The sequence below is a fragment of the Ascaphus truei genome, chromosome 19 (assembly GCF_040206685.1).
Source record: "Ascaphus truei isolate aAscTru1 chromosome 19, aAscTru1.hap1, whole genome shotgun sequence".
Classification (NCBI taxonomy): Eukaryota; Metazoa; Chordata; class Amphibia; order Anura; family Ascaphidae; genus Ascaphus; species Ascaphus truei.
In genome coordinates, this window is record NC_134501.1 from 12,282,481 (window position 1) to 12,308,009 (window position 25,529).

General features: G+C 48.0%; 1 protein-coding gene across 5 annotated transcripts; it reads right to left on the bottom strand.

The window, feature by feature from the left end:
- Positions 1-1,725: 1,725 nt before the first annotated feature.
- On the bottom strand, positions 1,726-25,529 carry PDPR (pyruvate dehydrogenase phosphatase regulatory subunit). 5 transcript variants are annotated; one of them, XM_075576602.1, is made up of 18 exons: positions 25,416-25,529; positions 21,935-22,150; positions 19,848-19,981; positions 18,302-18,383; positions 17,784-17,947; positions 17,446-17,567; positions 15,444-15,561; positions 14,303-14,452; positions 13,815-14,007; positions 12,924-13,048; positions 11,247-11,402; positions 10,821-10,954; positions 9,035-9,183; positions 7,352-7,464; positions 5,926-6,020; positions 5,488-5,577; positions 4,585-4,767; positions 1,726-3,629 (listed from the first exon to the last, which is right to left on the bottom strand). In XM_075576602.1, the coding sequence occupies exons 2-18, from the start codon at positions 22,147-22,149 to the stop codon at positions 3,249-3,251; spliced, it is 2,604 nt and encodes an 867-aa protein (XP_075432717.1). In that variant the 5' UTR covers position 22,150; positions 25,416-25,529; the 3' UTR covers positions 1,726-3,248. The 5 variants fall into 5 exon arrangements, with proteins under 5 accessions (XP_075432717.1, XP_075432715.1, XP_075432713.1 ...); XM_075576600.1 differs by having other exon boundaries at positions 21,935-22,201; positions 25,416-25,528; XM_075576598.1 differs by having other exon boundaries at positions 25,366-25,513.

Here is a 25,529-nt window from a genome sequence, read left to right on the forward strand (position 1 = left end):
CACTGAGGCTCTCCGGCAAGGAAATGGTTAAGCGAAGCTTAAATCTCTTTTGGAAAGAACAGCTGAAAAGGGTAACCCTTCATAGTACCAAAGTGAGCAATGAAGTGTGTGTGTGTGTGTGTGTGTGTGTGCCGTGGGCTGTTACAACTATCATTTAATACATCAATAAAATAAATCCCAATAGCCAACAAGTAAATCAGTGACAAAGTGAGGGGATAAAAATGAAATATAATAAAAAACATAGTGCAATGCTTGTAGAGAAACAATGGCACAGTGATGTATAACTTGGGGTTAATACACGGTCATTAATCGTGCTGGTTTATATTGATGTGCTAATTCATGAAGACCACAGCAGTTACACCGCTTTAGACACGACATAGATCTGTCGCACAGCCTTAGGATTGGTAACAGACGTTACAGATAGACATATATCAGGATATAGGCGCTATAGTGGGATGCACCTGGCAGCTTGGGTTTCAAACGCAGTGGGCAATTTTAACCAGTTGCCAATAGGAGGTGAATGCACCCAGTGTGTCTCTAACTGGTAAAGGGAGCAGCGCTGCTCCTGTGTGGGGGGGGGGGAGGGGAGACTGATAGTATCTGGATTCCTCAGTCAGATCCCAACAGGTGACAGATGTCAGGAGTATGACCTGTTGGATGCAGCTGTAACAGGCCGCCTGCTGTATACTTGTATTAGGCTATATAATATAATCGCATGAAGCTGCTCTGTCCGCTGTGATCGGCGACGCGGTATTGGACTAACACTGATAAATGAGTAGTAATAAAGAAACAAAATGCAGCTCTAACAGGCGGACTACCACCATCACCGCAGTGGTGTGTGTGTGTTCTCTTCCCTTCGGTTCAGTCCTACTCCAGCGTCGCGATGTCATCGTGACCCGATGTCACATGGCGCCACAACGTCAAGACGCGGCAGGAGGGCCGCCTTGAAGAAATGTCCCCAAAGTCTCGGTGCCTCGGAGCGCCAGAGGGTCTTAATCTGGCTATTTCAAGGATGGGGAGAAGGGTATATGACCCATCGCTGCCGGGTATTCCCAAGACATACTGTCCTTAACTGGAATGGGAGTTTGTGGGAGACGGGGGCACTGGTCAACTCACAAAGACCAGCTTGTTAGGACAGCGAGTGGCATGGCAAATCCAGCCTTTAACTCTTAATGTCAGGTAAACAGAGCGCAGGACCTGGCAAGGAACCCCGGCTTCCAGAAATAACAGTGTACATAGCAGCTTAACCCTTACCTGCCAGATCTGCAGAGCTTAACCCCTACCTGCCAGATCTGCAGCTTAACACTTACCTGCCAGATCTGCAGAGCTTAACCCCTACCTGCCAGATCTGCAGCTTAACACTTACCTGCCAGATCTGCAGAGCTTAACCCTTACCTGACAGATCTGCAGAGCTTAACCCTTACCTGCCAGATCTGCAGAGCTTAACCCTTACCTGACAGATCTGCAGAGCCACCTTCCCTGCCAGGGAAACCGGCTCATCACAGTGTAACCTCCTCCCTGCTATAAAAGGGTCACTTAACCCTTCCAGAGCATAACTTTACCCCATCTCTGTAAGGAACCTGCAGAACATTGGTTAACCGCTACCGTGTCCGGAGCAAAACACCGCGCCCCTGTCCCTGGCACAAGGTCTGTGTGTTATTTACCCTCCCTCCCAGTTCCAAAGACTTTCCACTATCCAGTCCTAGAGGTATCAGGGAGCTGCGCTTTATTTGTTGCATTATTTTATTGTCCGCTATATACAACAATATAAAATATCAGAATAAAAACAAGACAGAATAGTCTCTTAACATTGCCCTGCAGTGCGTCGCATGTCTTTCTACGGCAGGAAAGCACTCCTGGAGTTAGGTAACCCCTCCCTACCAAGTCGTTGCTCTGCCTTAACCCTTGCTTGCCTTTCCTGGAGTACCTTCTTGCCCTCACAGGCTATATTGTGTGCTGGGATTCAGAATTAACTGCCCTAAGGAGTGTACAGTCCCATCTCACCCTCGCCCCTTGCTCAGACTCCAATGTCTCCCCCAGCTGCATTTTCAGTATGCCGTTAACCCTCCCCCCTCGATACAAAATTTCTTGGGTGGTGGATAAGTCCCCCATACTCTATACATACACGGAGCGTCACTTCCAAGCAGTCGTACATTCAACAGTAACAGCTGCACCCAACACTGCAGCTTAGGATCTGGTCCGCACGATTAAATGATAAGAGTGCACTGTGTGTTTGGGGAGGTTACCCGTTACCCGCCTCTACTACCTTAAAAATAAAAATAACTGGGGATATGTAACCGATTGGAAAGTGCACATGTTTTGTTTACATTTCTCCTCCTCTTCCCTTGCAGCGTCACATGCAAATAAATGGCTCTGCGGGACGTGACCCGGTGCTCAGAGGTCAGGGAGCAGAGTACCAGGGGAGGGCACTTTGACATTTTAGCAATTTGTTGCTGAAACCTAGTGGAACACCCCCCCCCCATAAAATGAAAGGAGAATATGGGTTAGAGACACACACACACACACACACACACACACACACACACACACACACACACACACACACACACACACACACACACACACACACAATGACAGTGCACAAAGTAGGTCCAACTATTCATTTAAAATAAAGACAGTACTACTGCTTTTAGATTACTGCTCAGGTCCAATGCCAAGTAGATCTACACTACAAAACAGGACTGAAAATGCAAATGAAGCGTGGCAAGTCAGTCCTGTTTTGCTGCAGAGAGCTGCTTAGCGCTGCTATTGTGTAGCCCAGTTTAACCTCTGTTGTCAATGGGGTCAGCATTATCCTTCAGAGAAATCCCTATGATGTCACAAGCATGGTTTTCCTGGCTTTCCTTCTAAACTCCCCCGCCCTTCCGCCCCATATCCACCGATATTCCCTGAAGTCCGCATTGCAGAGTATTTCCTACCTCTGTCTCATTTCCCTTACACCCAGCTCTCTCTCCCCCACTTGGCTCTGCGCTGCACGGCTGCAATATCGCCAGGACTAATGATATCATTATGAGTCTGTGTTCCCTCTTCTTCACACCTCCCCGGGTATCCATGCGGCAGGATATTTCCCATCTTTATCCCCCCAGAGGTCTCCCTACCCCTACTGGCTTTCTACTGCTCACCTGAAGTCTTCATAGGTGCCATCGCTTCTCTTCATTTCGCTCTACTTATCCCAACACCCCCTAAAGTCCATACATAACAGTATCCCTCTGCCCCATCTCTCCCTCTCATTCCCTTTGATAACCCAGCACCAAATCCTCCTTTCTGCGCCTCTGGGTGTACAGGGAGCTGAAGGGGTACAGCTTGGCCTTGGCCTGGAATCTCTGGCCGGCGATGTCTATGTGATACTCCCCTCGGTTGATGAACTCGGGAGTGATGGGCTCCTGGTTGTGGATGAAGCCGAGGCACACGTGCCTGCCCAGCGTGTAGCTGTAGGCGCTGCTGGTGGTCTTGCCCACGTGTTGCCCGTTGCGGTAAATGGGTTCGCCCCACCAGGGCCACAGGTCCAGATCTGTGTCGTGGTCCTCCAGGATGAACATGGTGAAGCGTTTGAACACCCCCTCCTCACGCTGACGCAGCAAGGCATCCCGGCCTATGAAATCGGAGCCCTGCCAAGGGACGATGAGTAGTTACATACAGGTTACACCTTATTCCCCCCCAGATATATGTAGCAGAACTTTCCCGATTGTCTAGAAGCTGCTCTTGATTGCCCTCTGCAGAACTCCCTAGTTGTAAGCCAAAGGCCCTTTAATATAATACCATTTCTCCAGAGCTGTAAAATCTCCCAGTGTAGAACCAACGCAGGTCAATCAAACCCCGAGTGCAGGCTAAGTTCGAGCACACTTCAACCCTTTGTATGCCTGAAGGCCTGGAGTACCACCTTCCACCTCCAGGGTCACTAGAGATTACGACGTTGGAGCAACATCAAAAAGCCACAAGGTTGCCAACTCAGCAGGACGTCGCCACAAATTCATGGGGACACAAAGTATTCACCCCCTTCTGTGACTCCCTGCTGAGCAATATGGCAGAAACCTCTGGCAGGGGATTCCAAACGGGACAATACGGTCTGCTCCTTATTCTTTTTTAACTTAAGATTTTGTAGACGTCAAACAATAACTGGTACAAGAGGAAACATGTCCATCTTTCCGAGCCTTGGTGTGGGGCTCTTTTACATGTTAGCATTAGAATATTGTTGTGTGTGGCTAAAATTCATATTTTTACAACAAACGTTTCACTAACAATGCACCAAAATCCCACAGTTTCACTTGTTTTTCTCATGGTTTGAGGCACCCATGGGAGACAGGGAGGTCTGCATCAAGATGGAAGCAATATTGATCCATGACACGTAGCAAATGTTTTAATTTGCCGCTATTTGTGCATACGCTATATGTATGTAACTGGTCTCTTACACCTGACGTTAATATCTTGAGGAAAGTTGTTAACACCAAATGAGATCGGACATATTTAACCCTTTTGTTGCAAAGCATTGTGGTCCTTCTCTGGCAGTGAATAGTTTTCACAGGCGCAACCTGGCTCCATTTATCGATCCCCCCCCCCCCGTACCTTGTCCAACTTGACTCTGAACTCTCGCCCGCACTCCAGTGGGGTGGTGAACGTGTCCAGGTCCTGACCCCAGAAGGCGAAGAATTTCTCGATGCGCAGACTTCTCAGTGCGTAGTAACCGGCGTTGCGGATACCGTACTTCTGCCCCACGCTGATTAGCTCGTTATAGACGTGCAAGGCGTACTGTGAAGGGACGAAGATATTCGTTTGTTACAGTGTCCGCTTAGGGACCGGTCTGTTTAAAGATCACTGTGATTCTGCTGCCAGGAAGCAGGACAGAGCAGTATGGCCGCTGCCCAAAAACAAAGGGGTAACATGGGTATTCTTTTATCGCACAAAAAATGGGGGGGGGGGGGGGGGGTTCTTCCCAAATCCAAGGTGAACATATGAACAATAAGATGTGACAATTGTAGATTGTTATACCAAGATCACCAACATTTAACCAATTAAAAAATACCCCTTACACTCAGTGATAATGGTACCCAGAGTACCACTACTGCTTTACTTACAATATAGAAGTACAACTACTTTTTCTTTTATTAACAAACTTAGTTCCACTTCCTCCCCTCCATTTATATTAATGATGCTCTCCTCCTCTTCTTTGGTTTTTAAAGCCTAAATGTCATATACACTATTTAAAAACGAGGTCCAGTGAGCGTTGTCTTAATGCTCAACAGGTGTAAAACGTTATGAAGTTAGGCAGAGTACCACTGCTGTGTTAAGGCACTTCAGCTACTGGTTTCATGTGGTGCTAGGTGGAACTGCAGCCTTAAAATCGTTTCCCTGCATTCAACGCACTGATTTCCAAACTCCCGTGTGCAGCCCCCATCTGACGTGCAATCTCAGCAGGGCAGGTCATCTGGTAGAGCCGTGGGCAGACGTGGGGGCAGCTTGGTCACTCACCTCTATGGGGATGTACAGGGTGAAGCCAGGCTCTCCCGTGTGAGTCATACTCATTACCCGGATCCCGTTGGCGTAACCCACACTCATCTCCTGCAGGGTTACAGGCAGAAAGACACAGAGGGTGAGACAGGATAAGGCAGACGTATCGCAGGGGGGGGGGGGGGAGAAGAGACATGCTGGGAAGAAACACAACAAAAAGGGAGTAACTAGAGACAGACATGGCAAGTGCAACACAGACAGTACAAGTGGGACACACTACGGTGACAGCTGATGGTATGCGAGTGAGACAGAGCATTGATGGCAATGAAGCAGCCAAGACCGAGATGTGATTGATGTCATGGAGACAACGCTTTGATGTGAGTGATGCAGGTAAGACAGACACAGCTGCTGCTCACAGTATCCCAGGACACACACTGCCCAAGGGACTGATAACCTCACCTTGCAAAACATGGACGGGAAGTGGTCGGGGGTCATTGGAGCATAAGATAGCTCTGAGAGCACATCCATGGCACGAGGACCGATCAGATTGAGAGCTGCAAGGGAATAACACAGCACAGATAACACAGCAATTCCCACAGCAATGCTATGATCTGAGTGACATCTGCCACGTCTCCATGTCTTCCATTCATAGCAGCCCTCATTGTGCAGATAAAGCCTCTCTGAAGCCATGAATTAGTGACAGAACTAGCGCGTAGCAGGAATTAAACCCGTCGCAGAAATATATATATACAGATATACGTAGAGACAAAGAAAAAGGATCACAGGAGAAAAGAAAAGTGCCAAGAAATGAAGCACTCCTCCATACAACACGTGGGGAGATACCTGGAAAATAATACTATTTGCGTGTTCTAATGTGCTCATTTGCATATTTACACTGGCCTTTTCCCAAGTATCTCTGGTGTGTTCACAGGCATCTCTCCCTGGGTTGTATGGATAGAGGAGAGTTTCCAGAGGTGTACAAGCCAATGGTTACTCTACTACCTCGGATTCACTCGCTCCCGTATATTCCTGGCTGTGAAGATGTTTACTTGGCAAACTCTTTGGAAACTTTACAGTGCGACACACACAGCACGTTCTGCCAGGTTTACGAGCTGAAGTGAAACGTCTGCACACCCCTACATGCAATCCCTTGATCTGAATGGAAATCCGGACAGGACCGGACAGTGGGGTGTGTTCCTGACAGAGGTTTGTCAGTCCTCCTTTGCCACAGACCGTTTTAAAGCCCGAGTTCTGGGAGATGAGGATTTCTTTCATTCACAATGTAATCACGGAGTACAAAATACTTCATAACGCTCTCCCAGGGGATAACGGATCCATAGTACCCACGTCATGACCATCCTCACAGAGGCCTCCCTGATGAATACATGTTAAACGTGTGCCAATGACTTGCTAGGCAGTTGACGCCAGATCAATCTCTGATACCCCTTATTGGAGCTTAGTGAATCCCCGCAAAAAGGGAGATAGAGAAGCGGGTCAGGGCAAATGAACCTATAAACTGCCAGTACTCGGTCAGATCATATGGTCAAACCAAGCCCGGTCACCAGTCTTCAACAGCACCAAGTGTGGAAGCTTCTGGGTCCCTGCCTCCAATATGTCCATGATGATGGTATCCATCTATTGACTTGGTCTCCATGAATATATCTAGCCCCCTTATAGATCTATTAATGCAATTTGCTGCCACAACCTCAATAGACACCGAGCTCTCTCACTTCTATGGGAGATTCCTAGCTGAGAAGCAGCTTTCTGATGGTAAGAAATGTGCAGTTTTATGTGCAATCTGATTCCCGCTATACAAAGGTGGAACCTCTCAGAGCAACGCATGCAGGGCCCAACTTCCACCTCCATCCTGTGCCTGCCCGGGTACCTGTATATTTCCAGGTGACGTCCTCCAATAGCAGGTTGCTGTCACTGGGCATGTGCTGCCGCAGCCAGGACCAGCAGTGGACCTGTTGATCGGTTGGGGAGATCATGAAGAAGCTGCAGAAAGAAACAGATCAACAAGGTTATGTAAGAAAAGACAGGGAGAGGTCCACCAGGCTAAGGATGGAAAGACAGGGAGAGGTCCACCAGGCTAAGGATGGAAAGACAGGGAGAGGTCCACCAGGCTAAGGATGGAAAGACATGGAGAGGTCAACCAGGCTAAGGATGGAAAGACAGGGAGAGGTCCACCAGGCTAAGGATGGAAATGACAGGGAGAGGTCCACCAGTATAAGGATGGAAATGACAGGGAGAGGTCTACCAGGCTAAGGATGGAAATGACAGGGAGAGGTCCACCAGTATAAGGATGGAAATGACAGGGAGAGGTCCTCCAGGATAAGGATGGAAAGACAGGGAGAGGTCCACCAGGCTAATGATGGAAAGACAGGGAGAGGTCCACCAGGCTAAGGATGGAAAGACAGGGAGAGGTCCACCAGGCTAAGGATGGAAAGACAGGGAGAGGTCCACCAGTATAAGGATGGAAAGACAGAGAAAATTCCACCAGTATAAGGATGGAAAGACAGAGAAAGTTCCACCAGGATATGGATGGAAAGACAAAGAGGCAAAAGATAGAGGTCAACTAATCACAACAGAAATATTTATTAAAAAGATGCTAAGCCCCAAGCATCCATTTTATTAAGCCAAAAAAAAAAAAAACCTTGCAACTTTGCACAGTTTAGTAAATTAAGTCCTACGGCTATTTATAAACTCTCAGCCTACCTCGGCTCCCTCTTCTTAGAGAAACTAGAACACGAAAAACTAATTCTGCAGAGCCTCGTGCTGCCCAAAATGTTTATGTCTTGCCTGGCCCTCAGGACAATAGATTTCCACACTTTGGGGTTTACTACTGTTTGAAAGGTAAAGGTGTCTTCCTTTTTGGAAAGTCTAGTAATGCTTAACCCTATCTGGCAGCTTGCGGGTTAGTTCTGTAAGTAGAAGTAACTTCAGTCGCCGCCATGCTCCGTTCGGGACAATGGAAACAGGTTTACCTGCAACATTACGCTTTTACCCTTACATTGGTAATTGGTAATTATAATGATGAGCTAAAGCATGTAGATTGTGTTGAAACAGACCAATCACAAGTTGCGGTATCCTTTTAACAAACCCTTTAAGCTTTCTACAGAAATGATGGCCTTTTATTTACTACATAAGGCCCCCAAGGACACATAGGCCTTTTATAATAAATAATAAATGTTTCCTTATATGCAGCGGACAGTGTACGCAGTACAGAGAGTTTTGCAGGCACAACGTGTCCCTTCCTCTGAGCTTACAATCTAAATGTTGGTGCCTGGAGAACAGGAAGGTAACGCGACTTGGCCAAGGTCACAAGGGAAGCGGACACTGGGATTCAAACCAGGGTCACCCACTTCAAAGGCAGTGACTTTACCACGGAGCTCCTCCTTCAGCCACGTTAAGATGTGTGCAATCAGAAGCAATAGGATTAGGTGTGATTCAATGCATATCATATCATTTGTAATGGGAGTTGGAAACACACAATATTCCGGTTTTTGTGCATTGATTTTGTGTGAATTTGTGCAATCTGTTGCACGGTGGAATTGTGCACGGATACCTGCGCTTGTTCACCCGCACCACACTGCAGTCATTCTCATATCCTCCCCTCCCATTCAGCATCCCGGTGTGAACAATGTGTCCTACAGGAACATCAAGGTCATTGGAGAAAAGGTACTGCAGGGTGTCCAAAGCTTGATCTCCAGGGGACTGAGAGAGAGAGAGAGAGAGAGAGAGAGAGAGAGAGAGAGAGAGAGAGAGAGAGAGAGAGAGAGAGAGAGGGATCACAGCTGTGAGACTCAGAGGGTGAACGGGCTCAGGACAGTGAGAATACACACAATGAGATAAAAGGTATTGATCATCGAGGGGCTGAGGGGGATGGAGAGTGAGAGAGTGAGAGAGTGTGAGAGAGAGAACCAGAGCTGGGAGAGTATGAGAGAGTGGAGAGGAAAGAGTGTGAGAGAGTGTGAGAGAGTGGAGAGAGTGGAGAGAGTGGAGAGAGTGGAGAGAGTGGAGAGAGTGGAGAGAGTGGAGAGAGTGAGAGAGTGAGAGAGTGAGAGTGAGAGAGAGTGCAGAGAGAGAGAGAGAGAGTGGGAAGCAGAGCTGGGAGAGAGAGAGTGCAGAGAGAGAGAGAGAGAGAGTGCAGAGAGAGAGAGAGAGAGAGAGAGAGAGTGCGAGAGATAGAGAGAGAGAGTGCGAGAGATAGAGAGAGAAAGAGAGAGAGAAGCAGAGCTGGGAGAGTGCAGAGAGAGAGAGAGTGCAGAGAGAGAGAGAGAGAGAGAGAGAGAGAGAGAGTGGGAAGCAGAGCTGGGAGAGTGCACAGAGAGAGAGAGAGGGAGTGGGAAGCAGAGCTGGGAGAGTGCACAGAGACAGAGTGGGAAGCAGAGTTGGGAGAGTGCACAGAGAGAGAGATGAAGGGTCTTCAGAAGCAGATTGGTATGATAGAGAGAGCTAGATTATAACCATAGAGGGAGAGTAATCACAGAAGAGAGGCTGCAGACAGAATGAGACAGAGACATCACAGCAGAGAGGCTGCAGACAGAATGAGACAGAGACATCAGAGCAGAGAGGCTGCAGTCAGAATGAGACAGAGACATCAGAGCAGAGAGGCTGCAGTCAGAATGAGACAGAGACATCAGAGCAGAGAGGCTGCAGTCAGAATGAGACAGAGACATCAGAGCAGAGAGGCTGCAGTCAGAATGAGACAGAGACATTAGAGCAGAGAGGCTGCAGTCAGAATGAGACAGAGACATCAGAACAGAAAAGCTGCAGTCAGAATGAAACAGAGAGACATCAGAACAAAGACGAGACAGGAAACAGATACATCAGAACAGAGTGCCAAGAGAAGGAGAGAGAGCAGAGAAGTTACAGTATGAGGGAAAAAAGAAAGGAATCAAACAGGAGATGAAAAGAAGTTTGAAATATTAAACAGGAAAGATTGCAGATAATAGAATATAATGGGAGAGAATGATTAAACAGGAAAGATTGCAGGTAATAGAATATAATGGGAGAGAATGATTAAACAGGAAAGATTGAAGATAATAGAATATAATGGGAGAGAATGATTAAACGGGAAAGATTGCAGGTAATAGAATATAATGGGAGAGAATGATTAAACGGGAAAGATTGCAGATAATAGAATATAATGGGAGAGAATGATTAAACGGGAAAGATTGCAGATAATAGAATATAATGGGAGAGAATGATTAAACGGGAAAGATTGCAGATAATAGAATATAATGGGAGAGAATGATTAAACGGGAAAGATTGCAGATAATAGAATATAATGGGAGAGAATGATTAAACGGGAGGGGCGGGAAGTTTGGCGATAAATTTGAGCCACTCACACTGATCTCGAACTTGGTGAAGGATGACATGTCTATGACACACACGGCTTCCTTACAGCACTTCACCTCCGAGCCCACTATATCAAACCAGTCCGGCTTGTAGAAGGTCTTGCTCTGATCGAGTGCCAGCAGGTCTGGGGAGTGAGGGCGACATGTTACTTCCATTCAGTGTCCTGCTACAGACTTGCAGAGCATTACTTAGCCCCATCCCTGCAGAACATTGTAGATCTCCATCCTTACAAAGCCCCACATAGCACTGGTTAGCAGCCAAGTCTGTTTTTCAGTCCTGCAGAGCATCACTTCACCCTTCCACTGCTTAAGCCCAGCACAATTGCTTGGCTCCTTCCCAGCTTGCGCCCTTCAGGGCATCTCTTAACTCCCTTCCTGTTACAACCCAAGAGGTTGAGGCCTGTGAATGCATCGAACCTTTCCCAGGTGGCACAAAGTACTTTGCCCTCTCGAACCCGTGCTTCTCCATCCAGCGAGCCCCCTGCGTGTCCAGCCGGTCATAGAGGGGAGACGTGCGGAGCTGCCGTCCGGTCTGGAAGTCCCAGCGTGGCACCTTCAGATCATAGATCAGAGCTGGAAGAAATATATACAGCTGAGGGGGCGGAGAACAGGTACCGCACAGGCAGCAGCAGTGCAACACACACACACACACACACACACACACACACACACACACGTTTGTAAATGGGTAGCTCTTATCACCTGTCAGTTTCTATATATTACTGCTTGAAAAATTATCGTATCTATGTATCGCTTCAAAGCAGTAATACACATGACGATCAAATAAAAAACAAATAATACAAATAACACATAAAGGGGAGAAGTGCTTCAGACATAAAAGTGACACTTAGGAAAAGGAGTCGCTGCTCCGAAGAGCTCACAATCTAATTGGTAAGTAGGAAGAATGTACAGAGATAGTAGGAGGGTGTTCTGGTAAGTGCGTCTGTAAGGGGCCATGGTAGATGTATGAGGTGTAAAGTATCAGTCACAGAGCTACTCAATCATCGGTGGGCAACAAGGGGCCCGCTCCCCCCCACATCTCCCACTAACCCCCCACATCTCCCACATCTCCCACTAACCCCCCCACATCTCCCACTAACCCCCCCACATCTCCCACTCCCTGTCACTGCCTTAAATACTCATCTATAACATATTTATATAGAAGACGTCATTCAAAAGTCCTGTTACCAAGTCGTGGTATTGTGTGTGGTACAATGACAGTTCAATCTTTACTCCCGGGGGAGGGAAGATACATCAACGTAAACAACGACGTTTGTTTCGAGGCATTAATCCTTTTCTGTGTGCGTTTGCATCATATGTTAGAAAGGGTTTGCTACACGTGACGCACACTGTTAGCCAGAGAAGTTTGTGCCTCCTCAAACCCGGAGCGAATACCAGATAAATACACGGCGAAGCAGAACTCCATACACGTCATGTGACTGCTCCTTGGGACACGCCCCAAATCACAAGCGGACACATATGGGGCAAATTCTGGAGCAGAATGCTTAATACAAGGAGACTCAAGAAGAAAATAGTGCAATTTGCGTCAATGTTGTTTTTATACAGTTCCCCCTTTAGGTTTTATGCAGTATTTATCTAAACATGATCAGTCCAAGTATGTGAAAACCAAGGAGTCCCAGGCCGGAGGTCCCAATGTGCAAGAACTCGCGCTTCTGGCGGATGTTTGTGAACCGTCGTCAGATGCTGCAGCATCTATTCATCTCAACAAGAGCCACGGACATCGGCGAAAAAGCCGTGACCATGTTCTTCCATGTGAATCTATTGACCGCTTCCCTTATTAAGGCAGGGGGTGGCCAACTCGAGTCCTCAAAGGCCATCAACAGGTCAGGCTTTAAGGATATCCCTGCCTCGGCAAAGGTGGCTCAACCAGTGTCTAGGTCGAAGACTGTGCCACCTGTGCTGAAGCAGGGATATCCTTCAAACCTGACTTGTTGCTGGCCCTTGAGGACTGGAGTTGGATTAAGGAGACCTTAAATTATAAAAAACAAAATGTTCAAAATGAGAAGGGTACTGAATAGGGTTCAACCGAAACCGAGACTGACGTTCAGGAAGGTTCCACGGCTCAACACTTACGCATGACCTCCATGACGCGGTGTCTCAAGAAGGTCCGGCTGCTCTGTAAGGCCCCGAAGCGCTTTATGTCCAAGGGCCACACGTTATCTTGTGGGTACCCATGCACCATCCACTCTGCAAGGAACCTGAGGAGGTAGAAGAGGAGACCGCTCTCAGCAGGAGTCTCGTAGTATTCCGTAGTGGCTGCAGCAACGTCAGCCCGTCTTCCTAGCAGAGCAGTGTGAAATCAGTTTTCAACCTGTGGAGCTCACTGAGAAAAGTTGGGTAATGGTGGATGGTTTCGACTTAAGACACCATCTTGTTTTGCCATATTTCTTTGTTAGTATTTCTAGCAGCGTAGGGCTGGGGTTCTGTGGAGTCACTATGCCTTTTCCGGGGTTCCACGCTTCTTAAAAGGGTAAGGTGTTAAATAATCTGCAGGTTTTTAGCAGGGAATAGGTTACATCGATGCTCTGTAGGTTTCTCTGGAAGAGAATTGGTGAAGTAGCAGTTCCCAGTTATAGGAACACGTTCCCGTACAGAATCCCCACCTCTATATTTGACATTGGTGGGAAGCAGAGGGTCTCCGGAGCTGAACCACATTCATTGTAGCTCCGGGGACCCTCAGTCCTTGAGATACTTTCTGAGAAAGGTGTCACCAGATCCTCCGCTCTCGGGGAAACAAAATGGAGGTTTACATTTCCGGCACAAAGGCCAACAGGAAGCCAGATCCTTATTGCCCAGCAGGATGCTGGGAATTTAAACAACCAGGCGGTACCAGCAACGGCTTTCCCAGTATGCGTCTCAGGAACCAGGGGGTCCCTGATTCTCACCCATGTTATAAAAAAACCCCCATTGAGTGCACCTTGAAGCTGTGGCATGGAGGTAGCAGAAGACTGAAAATATACTCACTTGCCAGCTCCCCCACCCAGCGAGCACCCTTGGGAGTTCATGCCCGCGAGGGTGAAGTATCGGAGCATGGTGGGGCTCTCCCCCATCAAACAGCGCATGTCTGGGGTGAAGGATTCGGGACAGTTCACCAGACGCAGAATCTCCAGGGCTTCCAGGGATGGCATCCGACGCAGCAGAGCAGTGAGCAGAGGCTCTGCGGGGAGATCGGGGGTGAAAGGGGCGCACAAGTCCCGACTCTATCCTGTTCTAAGCCTCAAATCACTTTCAATCCCTCTTCATCAATGTCCTGCTCCCTTTAACCCCCACGTAACTCTCCACCTCAGCCCCTTGCGTTCTTCCCCCCCCTCCTCGCGCACTCTCTCCTCTCCCTCCAGTATCTCTTACTGTCTGCCACAGGCATTTTATCTCCCCATCCCATATACAGCAAGACACAGTGTCAGCTTCGGCTGCTAAAGCCGTTCTGCTATGGCGCGGATTTGAAGAGTTACCAAAGTGGTCCCAGTCCTCGTGCAGGTTCTGGATCTCCAGCTGGCTACGGCCCTCGGTGAAGATGGGTTTGGGATTCTTCTCAAAGCCACCAGACAGGATCCCACCCTGCCAGCTGCGGATGTAAATCCTCCCATCGGGGTCCACCACCGCTGAGGGTAAGAGAGACGGAGGCTGCGGTTACCGAGATGTACGAGAGCGGGGAAGGACTTGGCGATGAGACAACCTCTATAGCATGGAAGAACTTGGGGGACTTGGTGTGGGAAGGGAGCAATGCGCTGCAGTTGCCTCTAACAGGGAAAGGCTTAGCGATGCTCTGCACATTATCTTTCAGGGTAAGGCTGCGGTCCCAGAACTGCCACAGCGCGGCGTGCGCTGTGCGTGTAAGCACCGCCCCTCAATGGGGCTGGGCCCAGTACGCACCTTCACGCTGAAGGTGCAGCCGCGCCGTGCTGCAAGGTTTTTTAAACTCAATGAAATTGAGTTTAAACCTTGCGACGGAGGCGTGGCCACGCCCCCACCGGCGGTTCACCCAATGAGGGCGAACCTGACGCGTGACGTGATGGCCACGCCCCCGCAAATCCCCGACCACGCCCCCTCCCGTCGCAAGCTCCCTCTTCTCCTGAAGACCGCAGATCGCGGTTAGCGCTGTGCACGCGCCGCCCCCCCCCCCCCCCCCGCGTGTCACAGTCATGACTGGGACCGCAGCCTAAGAGTTACAGCAAATCTCTACCAAGGAATCGGGTTCTACAACTATTCCCAACCTAGCTGTATTCTGTACAACAACAATGGGCCAGTTTTCTATATCTGTAAATGTACACACACACACACACACACACACACACACACACACACACAATAAAATAACGCCATTTGTTTCATCTGCCCTCCCATTTTTCGCTCTTGCTCGTGCGTTACTGCTGTCCTCCTGTACCCCACAGATTTAGCGTCTCTCCTCACACCAGCAGCCCAAAAGTGAGCTGCCCTAGAAACCATATATCTAAAAGCTGCAGGTAGGTGACAGCACTGTGTAGGACCTGGTGTACTAAGAGATGATAGCGGTTATAGATCTTAGGCTTCTCTATCTCCAACAACGGCACAGCTGGCTCAGGTTGTGCAGGGAGTCCGCAGCAGAGCACCTACTTGGCGTATTGTCCTGCATGGGGATGCGCAGGGGCTGGGTCAGAAGGTAGAAGTGTTCGCAGGCATGAAGGGGGATGCTGACAGGCTCCTCATTGGACAGACCCAGCTCATATGCCCACTGCGAGAGAAAAACAATAACGTGAGCACGCCACCCCCGGCAAAGTCACAAACACACTACCTGCCCAGTGATCAAACCCTGGGGTCAGCACCCTGGAGAAGTTCTCCTTCTAACAGTGTCACCATGGAGAACACAAGCAAGTCTCCATCGCTCAATGGTCAGTGTCCTTTATTTTTAATTGTATTTTTTTTAAACAAGCTGGAAAGGTTAAATGGAGCAGCTAATTCTGTCACTATGCGGTGACAACAAAATAGCGGGTCATTTCTGCAACATGTCAGATTACTGACGCACGCACGCACGCACGTATGTATATAGTGTAATTTACATACACAGCGCATCACAGCAGTAATACACGTTGCATAATAATATAACACATAATTGGAATAAGCGCTTCAGACATAAAAGTAACATTAGGAAAAGGAGTCCCTGCTCCGAAGAGCTTACAATCTAATTGGTAAGTAGGGAGAACTTACAGAGACCGTATGAAGGTGTTCAGGTAAGTGCGTCTGCAGGGGGTCAAGGTCGATGTATGAGGTGTAAAGTATCAGCCACGGAGCTACTCATATGCTTCGTCACGGAAGTATGTTTTAAGATGGGTCTTAAAGGTGGATAGAGGGAGTGCTAGTCGGGTATTGAGGAGAAGGGCATTCCAGAGGTGTGGGGCAGTCACTGAGAAAGGTTTCAGGCAGGAGAGGGCTTTAGACACAAAAGGGGTAGAGAGAAGACATCCTTGAGCAGAATGCAAGAGTCGGGCAGGTGAATAGCAAGAAATTAGGACTGACATGTAAGGAGGAGCAGAAGACTGTATAGCCTTAAAAGCAAAGGATAATTTTTATGTATAATATGGGTTTTAATAGGAAGCCAGGAGAGGGATTTCAGCAGGAGAGACGCAGAGACAGATTTAGGAGAGAGTGAAGTGGTTCTAGCAGCGTTTAGGATAGATTGTAGGGGGAGACAGGAAGACTGGACAGTAGAAGGTTACAATAGTTGAGGTGGGAGAGAATGAGGGTCTGCGTTAGGGTTTAGCAGTAGCGCAACAGAGGAAAGGGCGTATCTTTTCAATGTAATGGAGGAAAATATGGCAGGTTTTTGGCAATTAGATCTCTCTGTGGAAAAACCCAGTGATTTCTGGTTATATTCATTGACACTTTATTTCCAAGGACATATGTTCCGTATCCTATTAAACATACTGTACCCTGGAACGGTATCTGCCATCACGTTCCCTACATCACAACAGCAACCAAATGACAACACTGTCCAGCACAAGCACCCAACAATTTAATTCACAGGGAATTCACTGATAAAGCAACCAGACAAGGAGCAATGTAAATTACTCTAATGTAAATAGAGGGAGGACTTCCTTCCCTTAAGAACTTACAACACCCTTCTCTTTTCGAGTGCCTTATCTGTAACAATATCTGAAAGTTATCAATGACAAGTTATTACCAGCTGAAATACAGGTGCATACAGTCAACCAACGTTTCAAGGCATCCCGCTCCTTCGTCAGGCTTTAGCCTGGAAACGTTGCTGGTTGTTTGGCTGTATCCACCCGTATGTTGGGCGTACAAAAGAATACAGCGCGAACTATTGGAACGCAAAGTGAATAGTATTATCCACTTTATATAGTACATGAGAGTACCAGTCTACAGTACATTTTTCTGCAGCTATGACAGTGGACCAAGACGATGGGGACACTGGGTGGGGACACCCAAGACGGTGGGGACACTGGGGACACCCAAGACGGTGGGGACACTGGGGACACCCAAGATGGTGGGGACCCTGGGACTTGAGCACCAAACAAATACAGAGAAAAGATGGTGGTGCCAGTCCACAAAATGTACTGGAATGGCTGAGTACATGTGACACCCCACCCCACCTCATTACCTGTCCTGCGCAGTTGACAAAGTACTCGCACTCGACCTGCCCTCGGTCGGTGTCCACGCCGGTCACATGACCTTTCTCCACCAACACGTGGTTGATGCTGGTATGTTCGTGGACCCGGGCGCCTGCAGGAAATGCGGAAGATCAGATGAGAGCGGAAATAGTTCCGAGACCACAGCAGGTCGAAAACGCGACTGCTGCGCATCTTCCCCCCTCTTTTTGCACACTACGGCTATTACGGGACAATTTAACCGTGAGCTGCAGATGATTGCACTAAAAAGGGACATACAGAAGTCAAAGGGTAGTATCATTTTCTACGTGGATAAAACAGACACACTCACCGCTGCTCCGCGCAGAGTTTACCAGGGCGAGAGTCACATCTGCGGTGGACACCACAGCATCTTCAGGTACGTACATGGCCCCCACCAGATCATGGATATTGATCAGAGGGTGGAGTTCGCCCACCTGCTTTGGTGTAATTATCTCACAGGGAATCCCCATCATTCTAGAAGAAAGAGTTATTAATGAGAGGAACGTTGACCTCTTGATCTACTTGGAACACAATGAGATTCCCTCTGGTCTCTCCTTAACATGCACAGCTACCTCTGTCTCTGCTCACTACAAGACACTGTGTCTTACCCCTCACTAGAACATGCACAGCCACCCCCCAATGCCTCAATATGATATTAATTGATCCCTTTGTATTGCGATGGTGACTGTCCAGGGGATGTTTTGACCCATCGCTTCCTACCCTGCTTCTTTTATCGTGTACCATTTGCCCCCATACGATGGTACACTGCATTGTTCCCAATCCTGTGCGGTATACAGCAGACCCCCTGCTAGTGCTCGGCGATTTTACCTTAACCTGGCCACCATGCGCTTCAGAGAGATCAGACGATCTTGCGTCTGCGCCAGCGAGATGGAGCCGGTCTTTGTGTAACCTGCAGGGGAGACAGTCAAACTGCTAGTAGCTGCAGTAGGGTACCATACACTGTGCCAGCGAGTACCACCCTGTGCAGAAGGAGTGGATAGCTACAGTACACGCACAATACAGAACTATCTTTGTAGAACATCACAAGCATTCTACTCCGCTCTGACCCGCAGAAGAAAATGGTCGAGTGGCGCCGGACATGAAACCCACGGGACATGTCGCTGAATACAGACATTGCGGGTCAAATCCAGACTGCGCGTTCAACAGGGGGGCAACCAAAAATTCATATTGGGGGGGGGTGCACTGCGGGCCCTTGTCGTCGCAGCATCCTGACGCCACTGCGTCACGGGATGGCACATTGTAATAGCAACGCGTTGCCATGACGACGCAGAGTCACATGATGCCGTGATATCGGATGGACAAGGGCTGCTCTCTTAGAGGCCCTGCTTTTGTCCCCCTGCAATCAGGTACATTGGTGTCGGGAAGCGCGTGCGGCCTCTGTAACCGCAATGCTGTTCTTGGGGCGTGCAAATGCACCCTTGCATTGCCAAAATCCCACGCTAGGGTATTTAGAAGTGCCGTGTGCCAGGAGTGGCCAACTGCAGTAATCAAAGGGTCAACAACAGGTCAGGTTGTAAAGATATCCCTGCTTCAGCACAGGTGGCTCAATCAGTGGCTCAGTCAATGACTGTGCAGGGATACCCTTAAAACCTGACCTGTTGGTGGCCCTTGGGGCCGGAGTTGGCCGCCCCTGATGTATACAGAGCGTGTGCATCAATGAGCGATGAGGAGTGTTTGTATGGAGCAAAAGGATAAGAGGAAAGAGTTAACGCACATACGGATAATGGTCTATATCCGGGCTCTTAAACTGGCTGGCCCATTGGCCAAATCACCCTCCCACGAAGGGCCTTGATTTGGCCCTTGCACTCTGTCCCTGGTCATTTCATATCAGTTGCTTAAAGTGGCTTAGCTGTAAGCCAATGTAATTACCTAAACTGCCGGCTCGATCTCCCGTGACTGATCGGCCAAGATCCTGCTTCCCACGGCACCCAATATGGCCGCCTACTTCAAACGAGGAAGTGATGGGGCTCTCTAAATGGTTGCTACAGCAACCCAAGGAAGCTTAATACATTAAAAAGGGCATACAAAGTGGGGTGGGTGGGTGCAGTATTACCTAATAATACACTGATTTATACTTCTTTAAGCATCTAAGTATAGTTTTTCACACTGAAACCCACTTGTAATTTAAGTTAACGTAAGTGCATATGGTACACATGTTGTGTTTGTAAAATAATTACATCTTGGAATTTTTCATGTACCAAATTACATTACTATAAACCTGTGGTCCATTTGCTCCTAAACCTTTTCTGTTCCGGCTCCTTTAGAAAACTAGTTGAAGATCTCTGACCTACATCATCCAAAAACAAAATGGCGTGCGTGGTGGCATTGGACGCGTGTACTTAAGTCTCCTCACCTGTAGGGACACCCGTCTCTTGCTCCAGCTGTTGATAAAGTTTGTTGGAATAGTCGGCCATCTTGGTTTCTATGGAAATGTGCTTGACTGTGCTCACCATGCCAGCGCAAAACCGCGTGGAGCCGGCACCGAGTCTGCAGGGAGTGAATGCGACAGATATCAACCTGTTCGTTTCAAAGCCGGCAACAATATGCTTAATAGCTTTCAACCCCTTGGCTGCCAGCGGGGCCAGCAAAGCAATAACTTCCCACTGGAAACCACAGGGTTAACATGTCCCCCCCTCACCCTCCCCAACGCCAAAAAAAGCACAATAATAAATTCCATGGAATGCAACCTGTCTGACGATGTGCCAAGGGCACGCATGCACGGGCTGTACGCTGAGATATGAATTATATAAGGAACAGGTCACCTGCTCCAGAGATGGATGATATACAGGTTTAGGAGCATATCAATGGTAGGCTGGGGCTCTGCACAGTCAAACCAAACGGTGAAAAGGTATCATGGTTTCGGAAAGGTTTAAAAGATGCAGCCCTGCCTCCCCCAAAAAGAGAGAGACCTAAATTGAAAGTCGGCTCAATGTAATCTTCTCCAATCAAGAAAACAAATAATAATAATAATAAATATATATATATTTGAAGTGACAGGACACAAAAACAATGTTAAGCAGTAATGTAGTACATGAATGAATATGTATATACCACATACACCTATTTCATCTATGAATTTCAATGTTGGCCCGCTTAGAATTATTACTGACAACTCGCAAGGACTTTAGAACATGTAACTTTTCTATACAAGGCACTATAGAGTAATACCAGATGTTGCCCCTTGTGTGTTTCTGGCCCTCTGGCAGTGAAACAGTTAAATGTCTAACACATTATGTATGAGGAGAATACATTTTATGCACACAAAAAAAAACACTCCAAAAGTTTTGGTTACTTGCGCTATTTAACCACAAAGCCTGGTCTAGTTGATTGGTATCAAAAAACGCAATAAATAAGTAGGATTTATATATTTGGTATTTGTGTGTGTATATATTCAAACAGTTCAAAAAGGGCAACTCACCGTTTTCGGAAACAACTGCATGGGTGCTTTGAGCAGAACAATCATGTTCGGAAAAATGTGTAGATCAATACACACAGATCTGCATTATTTGCTTGATTTGTTTATAAAATTGTTTTAGCAGGAAGCAATACATTGAGAGGTAAATCTCGTTTTCAAGTAAGTCCTGGGCACAGAATTATGGTGACAAATCCATGGGTCATACATTCTATTTACAGACATTTCAAGGTCAGTTAGAGATAATATATGTTATGGGCGTATGTAACAGTTACAGACCAGATTATAATGTGAGACAGCTGAAGTCTTGAAAGAACTTAGACCAGTGGCAGACTGGTGAGTCTGATAGGTTGGTCCATTCATGTGGTGATCGGTAAGAGGAGGAGCAGCGACCAAATACTTTGTTGAACCCTGGGACCGTGAACAGTCTTTAGGAGTCAGATCTCAGGTGATAAGTGCTGCGTGTGGTAGGGGTGAGGAGCTTGTTCAGATAGACGGGTAGCTTGCCCAGAAAGTATTTGAAAACAAGACAGCGAAAATGTACTTTGCGCCTAGACTCAAGGAATATCCAATCTAATTCTTTGAGCATTTTGCAGCGATGTGTGTTTTAATTCGTTACATTAACTACGAAGACATTTTATTGAAGATAGGTTCGACGTTTCGGCCCCTGCATGGACTTTAATCAAGATACAAGGATCAACATTTCAAGATAAAAGGTCCATGCAAGGACCGAAACGTTGATCCCATGTTCTTCAATAACATTTATCTGTGGTTAATGAAGACCTGTGAGTGTATTGATGTACTACACATTTTCCACAAGATAGATATATATAGATATATAGATATATATATATCCCCCAGATCAGACCAAACTGGGCGCCATCTCACCCGCGAGTCAAAAGTGTTGATATTGTGAAAATAGGAATATACTGTATAATGAAAAAGGCAGTTAACCTATAAAACGGGACTGAACAGCGCCAGTACACATGAATGTAACAGGGTTACTGGAAGGGATGGTAGCGGCTCACCTTCCTTGCTCCAGTAACAAGACGTCGTGCCAGCCTAGCTTGGCGAGATGATACGCTACCGATGCACCCATGATGCCTCCTCCACAGATGACCACTTGGGCTCGGGGCGGCAGAGGCTGCACCTCCGTGGAGGCTGCACGCTGAGGACAGGACACGCAGCGCCAGCCATGCCGCCTCAAATGCCCTCGGAGATCGTAGAGCAACCGGGGACGCATCCTGGAGAGGGCAGAGGGGGAAACTTTTCAGGGGAAAGGGGAGGGAGACGGTCTGCAGAGAAAGAAACAAAGCAACCGGTCAGTCTGTGTCAGACACTTAGAGGAGTTCAGGTACAAAGCCAATATGAAGAGTAAAATGTATCCCCACACACCACCATCCAAGAGGTAAAAGACAGGGTCTGTTCTTACAGGTGACAGGTAGTGTAAAACATCCCCAGTCCAAGAAATATAAAAAACAGTGTCCATATCATCTGCCTTACAGCTGAAGTCCTTGAGGTGACACGTAACATTTGTCCTTCCATCAACCCTGGAGGTGACATATGTCAGCAGTACTATTCTATAAGACAATGCCCAGCCCTGGAAGACCCCTTTATAACCTATCCAGGTGAATGGGCTGTAAGGGGTCTGGAACAGCACCTCTTTGTAATCTGTCCCACTGTGTCTTCACCGTCCTCAATCACAAGGGTGACTGGTGCAAAGCCAGCCTGCTACCCAAAAGGTGACAGAAGGTTCCTGTCCGACTGTTATATTTGTTAGGGGCTCTTAATGGGGAAGTGAGTGTTTGTCAATCAAGTGTTTCTCCCTCTTTATCCCACCTGTCCTTATCAGGGTCAATAAGTTGATAAAGTGCAGGAGCACGAAACGCGTTGGTGTTTTTTTTTATTTTTTACCGGTTACTGCTTATGTGAGCTGAATAAATACAACTTTTATGGGAGTTACCGTCATGATCCTTGTGTTCCTGTCCTGTTGCGGTTGTGCTCCGTTTCACACAGACATAGTGTGGACATCTTTTTTCAACGGATTCTGCACGCCATTAGGATTTGCCAGATCCACTGAGGGCGCTTCAGAAAAGGTAACAGGCATCAGCCTTTATGATTGTTACCATTCCTCCTACTTTAAGTTTGCACAGGTGAGGTTTATATATTGCGCCATACACTGTGGTGGGCACCACTAGGGGCGAATCCTCCCAAGCATCTAATAGCTGGACTGTTAAAGGCATTTCCGGACATTAATTGATTTTATATTGAGAATACTCTATAGAGCACATAGACTGATTGAGCACCATTTCACTCCTGGAACGAACTCAATAAGTTAAGGCAGGGGTGCGCAAACTGGGGGGCGGGAGATTTTTCTGTGGGGCACGGCGGTTGCAGAGGCCCCGCGCTCTTCCCCAAGGCATTTAAATGAAATGCCGGGGGATCGCGTGAGGCCTTTGCAACTCTCAACTTACCTTGATTCTGCCGGCTTCAGGACTCGTCTCTATGAAAACGCGGCGTCAAATGACCCCACAGCGTCATTTGACGCCTCCTCAAGGTAAGGAGGAAGGGGGTGCGAGCAACGAGGGAGGCAAGGCAGGGGGGCGCAGCAACAAAAGTTTGTGCTCCACTGGGTTAAGGGGAGGGGCCGGGGGCTCTGGCTGTACAAGCACTTGCCGATCACACAGAAGGGAGCAGCCAGAGGAAATCAAACCCCTCCCAAGTCTCCCTTTAATAAATGGAAAATACCTATAGGTGTCAGATTTAGGTAACAAAATATATCAATTACCCAGATGGGACATCTTAAATATGTCACTGGAATTAGTTTACTTTGGTTCTAGGAGGGACTGTCCTTATAATCTTTGGCCGCCCCCAGCTACTATATTATGAAGTCTGGACCTTCAGGGGCCCATGACGTGGTAGCTACGTCAAAAAAACCCGCTTGTTTTGCTCGGGGAGATCGTGTCCGACGCGGTTCTGTACTGATCAGAGACAAAAGGGCGAAGACTCCTCCCCATGTCTTCCATCATCAGTGATAGGCACAGCCAGTCACGTGATCGTCCTCTGGCACGCAAAGGGTTAAGCACCATAACGGTAGCAAGGTGCAGTTCCCACTGCCTGATTATTTGTTTAAGATTTCTTCCATCTACGATACAATAGGATAGGGGTCAGTCAACTACAGTCCTCAAAGGCCACCAACAGGCCAGGTATTAGGGATATCAGTCATCTGTAGTGTTATTGACCATCTCATCTTTAATAGAACTCCACTAAGAGATAATGTGGGGGCAGCAAGTGACAGAGCAGTGCCTAGTCTGAGGTGACAAGCTGTGTCTCCTATAGGATGACAGGACATGTCTGTACTTCCTGCCCACTAATCACCATGACGCCCTAGAGGGGTCAGACGGTGTCTTGTGACACTCTCCAGTCCTAGCTGCGACAAAATTGGACCCCTCCATCCATCACTACCCTGATTATTCTACTGCGTCTCCTCCATCATCGTCCAGTCCTAGAGGCAGAGCAGGAAGAACCTGTGACCCAGGAGGAGTGACTGGCCGTCATTATCTCCTAGAGGTGACAAATTCCCACTGTCTACATAATGCTGGAGGCGACAGTCTGCCAATATTCCCAGTCCTGGAGGTGACACGTTGTCATTGTACCTACAGACCTAGCGGTTACATACTGACAATATTCCCAGTCCTGGAGGTGACACGTTGTCATTGTACCTACAGACCTAGCGGTTACAAACTGACAATATTCCCAGTCCTAGGAGGTGACAGGTTGTAATTATATCCCCAGTCCTAGGGGTGACAAGTGCCATTATACCCAGAGACATAGAGGTGACAGGTTGTCATTATATGCCCCAGTCCTAGAAGTGACAAGCTGCCATTATATCCCCAGTCCTAGAGGTGACAAACTGCCATTATACCCCCAGTCCTAGAGGTGACAAACTACCATTATACCCCCAGTCCTAGAGGTGACAAACTACCATTATACCCCCAGCCCTAGAGGTGACAAGCTGCCATTATACCCCCAGCCCTAGAGGTGACAAGCTGCCATTATACCCCCAGTCCTAGAGGTGACAAGCTGCCATTATACCCCCAGTCCTAGAGGTGACAAGCTGCCATTATACCCCCAGTCCTAGAGGTGACAAGCTGCCATTATACCCCCAGTCCTAGAGGTGACAAGCTACCATTATACCCCCAGTCCTAGAGGTGACAAGCTGCCATTATACCCCCAGTCCTTGAGGTGACAAGCTGCCATTATACCCCCAGTCCTAGAGGTGACAAGCTGCCATTATACCCCCAGTCCTGGAGGTGACAAGCTGCCATTATACCCCCAGTCCTAGGGGAGATCGTGTAACACTATATCCATAGTCCTAGAGGTGACAGGTTGTTTCCCCACAGTTCTAGACGCGCCGGGCTTTCCCTATCCCTGCAGTCCTAGAGGTGTTCACCCCTACCCAATCATAGAGATGTACAAAGTTCAGTGCAACGCCATGTGACCTCTGACCTCTCCGCTTCCCGTCTTTCTCTCCGGACTCGCTGAGCAATCCGGGGGGAACGTCAGTGCTAATGACGTCACGGCGCAGCCCCGCTCCAATCAGCGCGCCTCCCAGGTACCCGC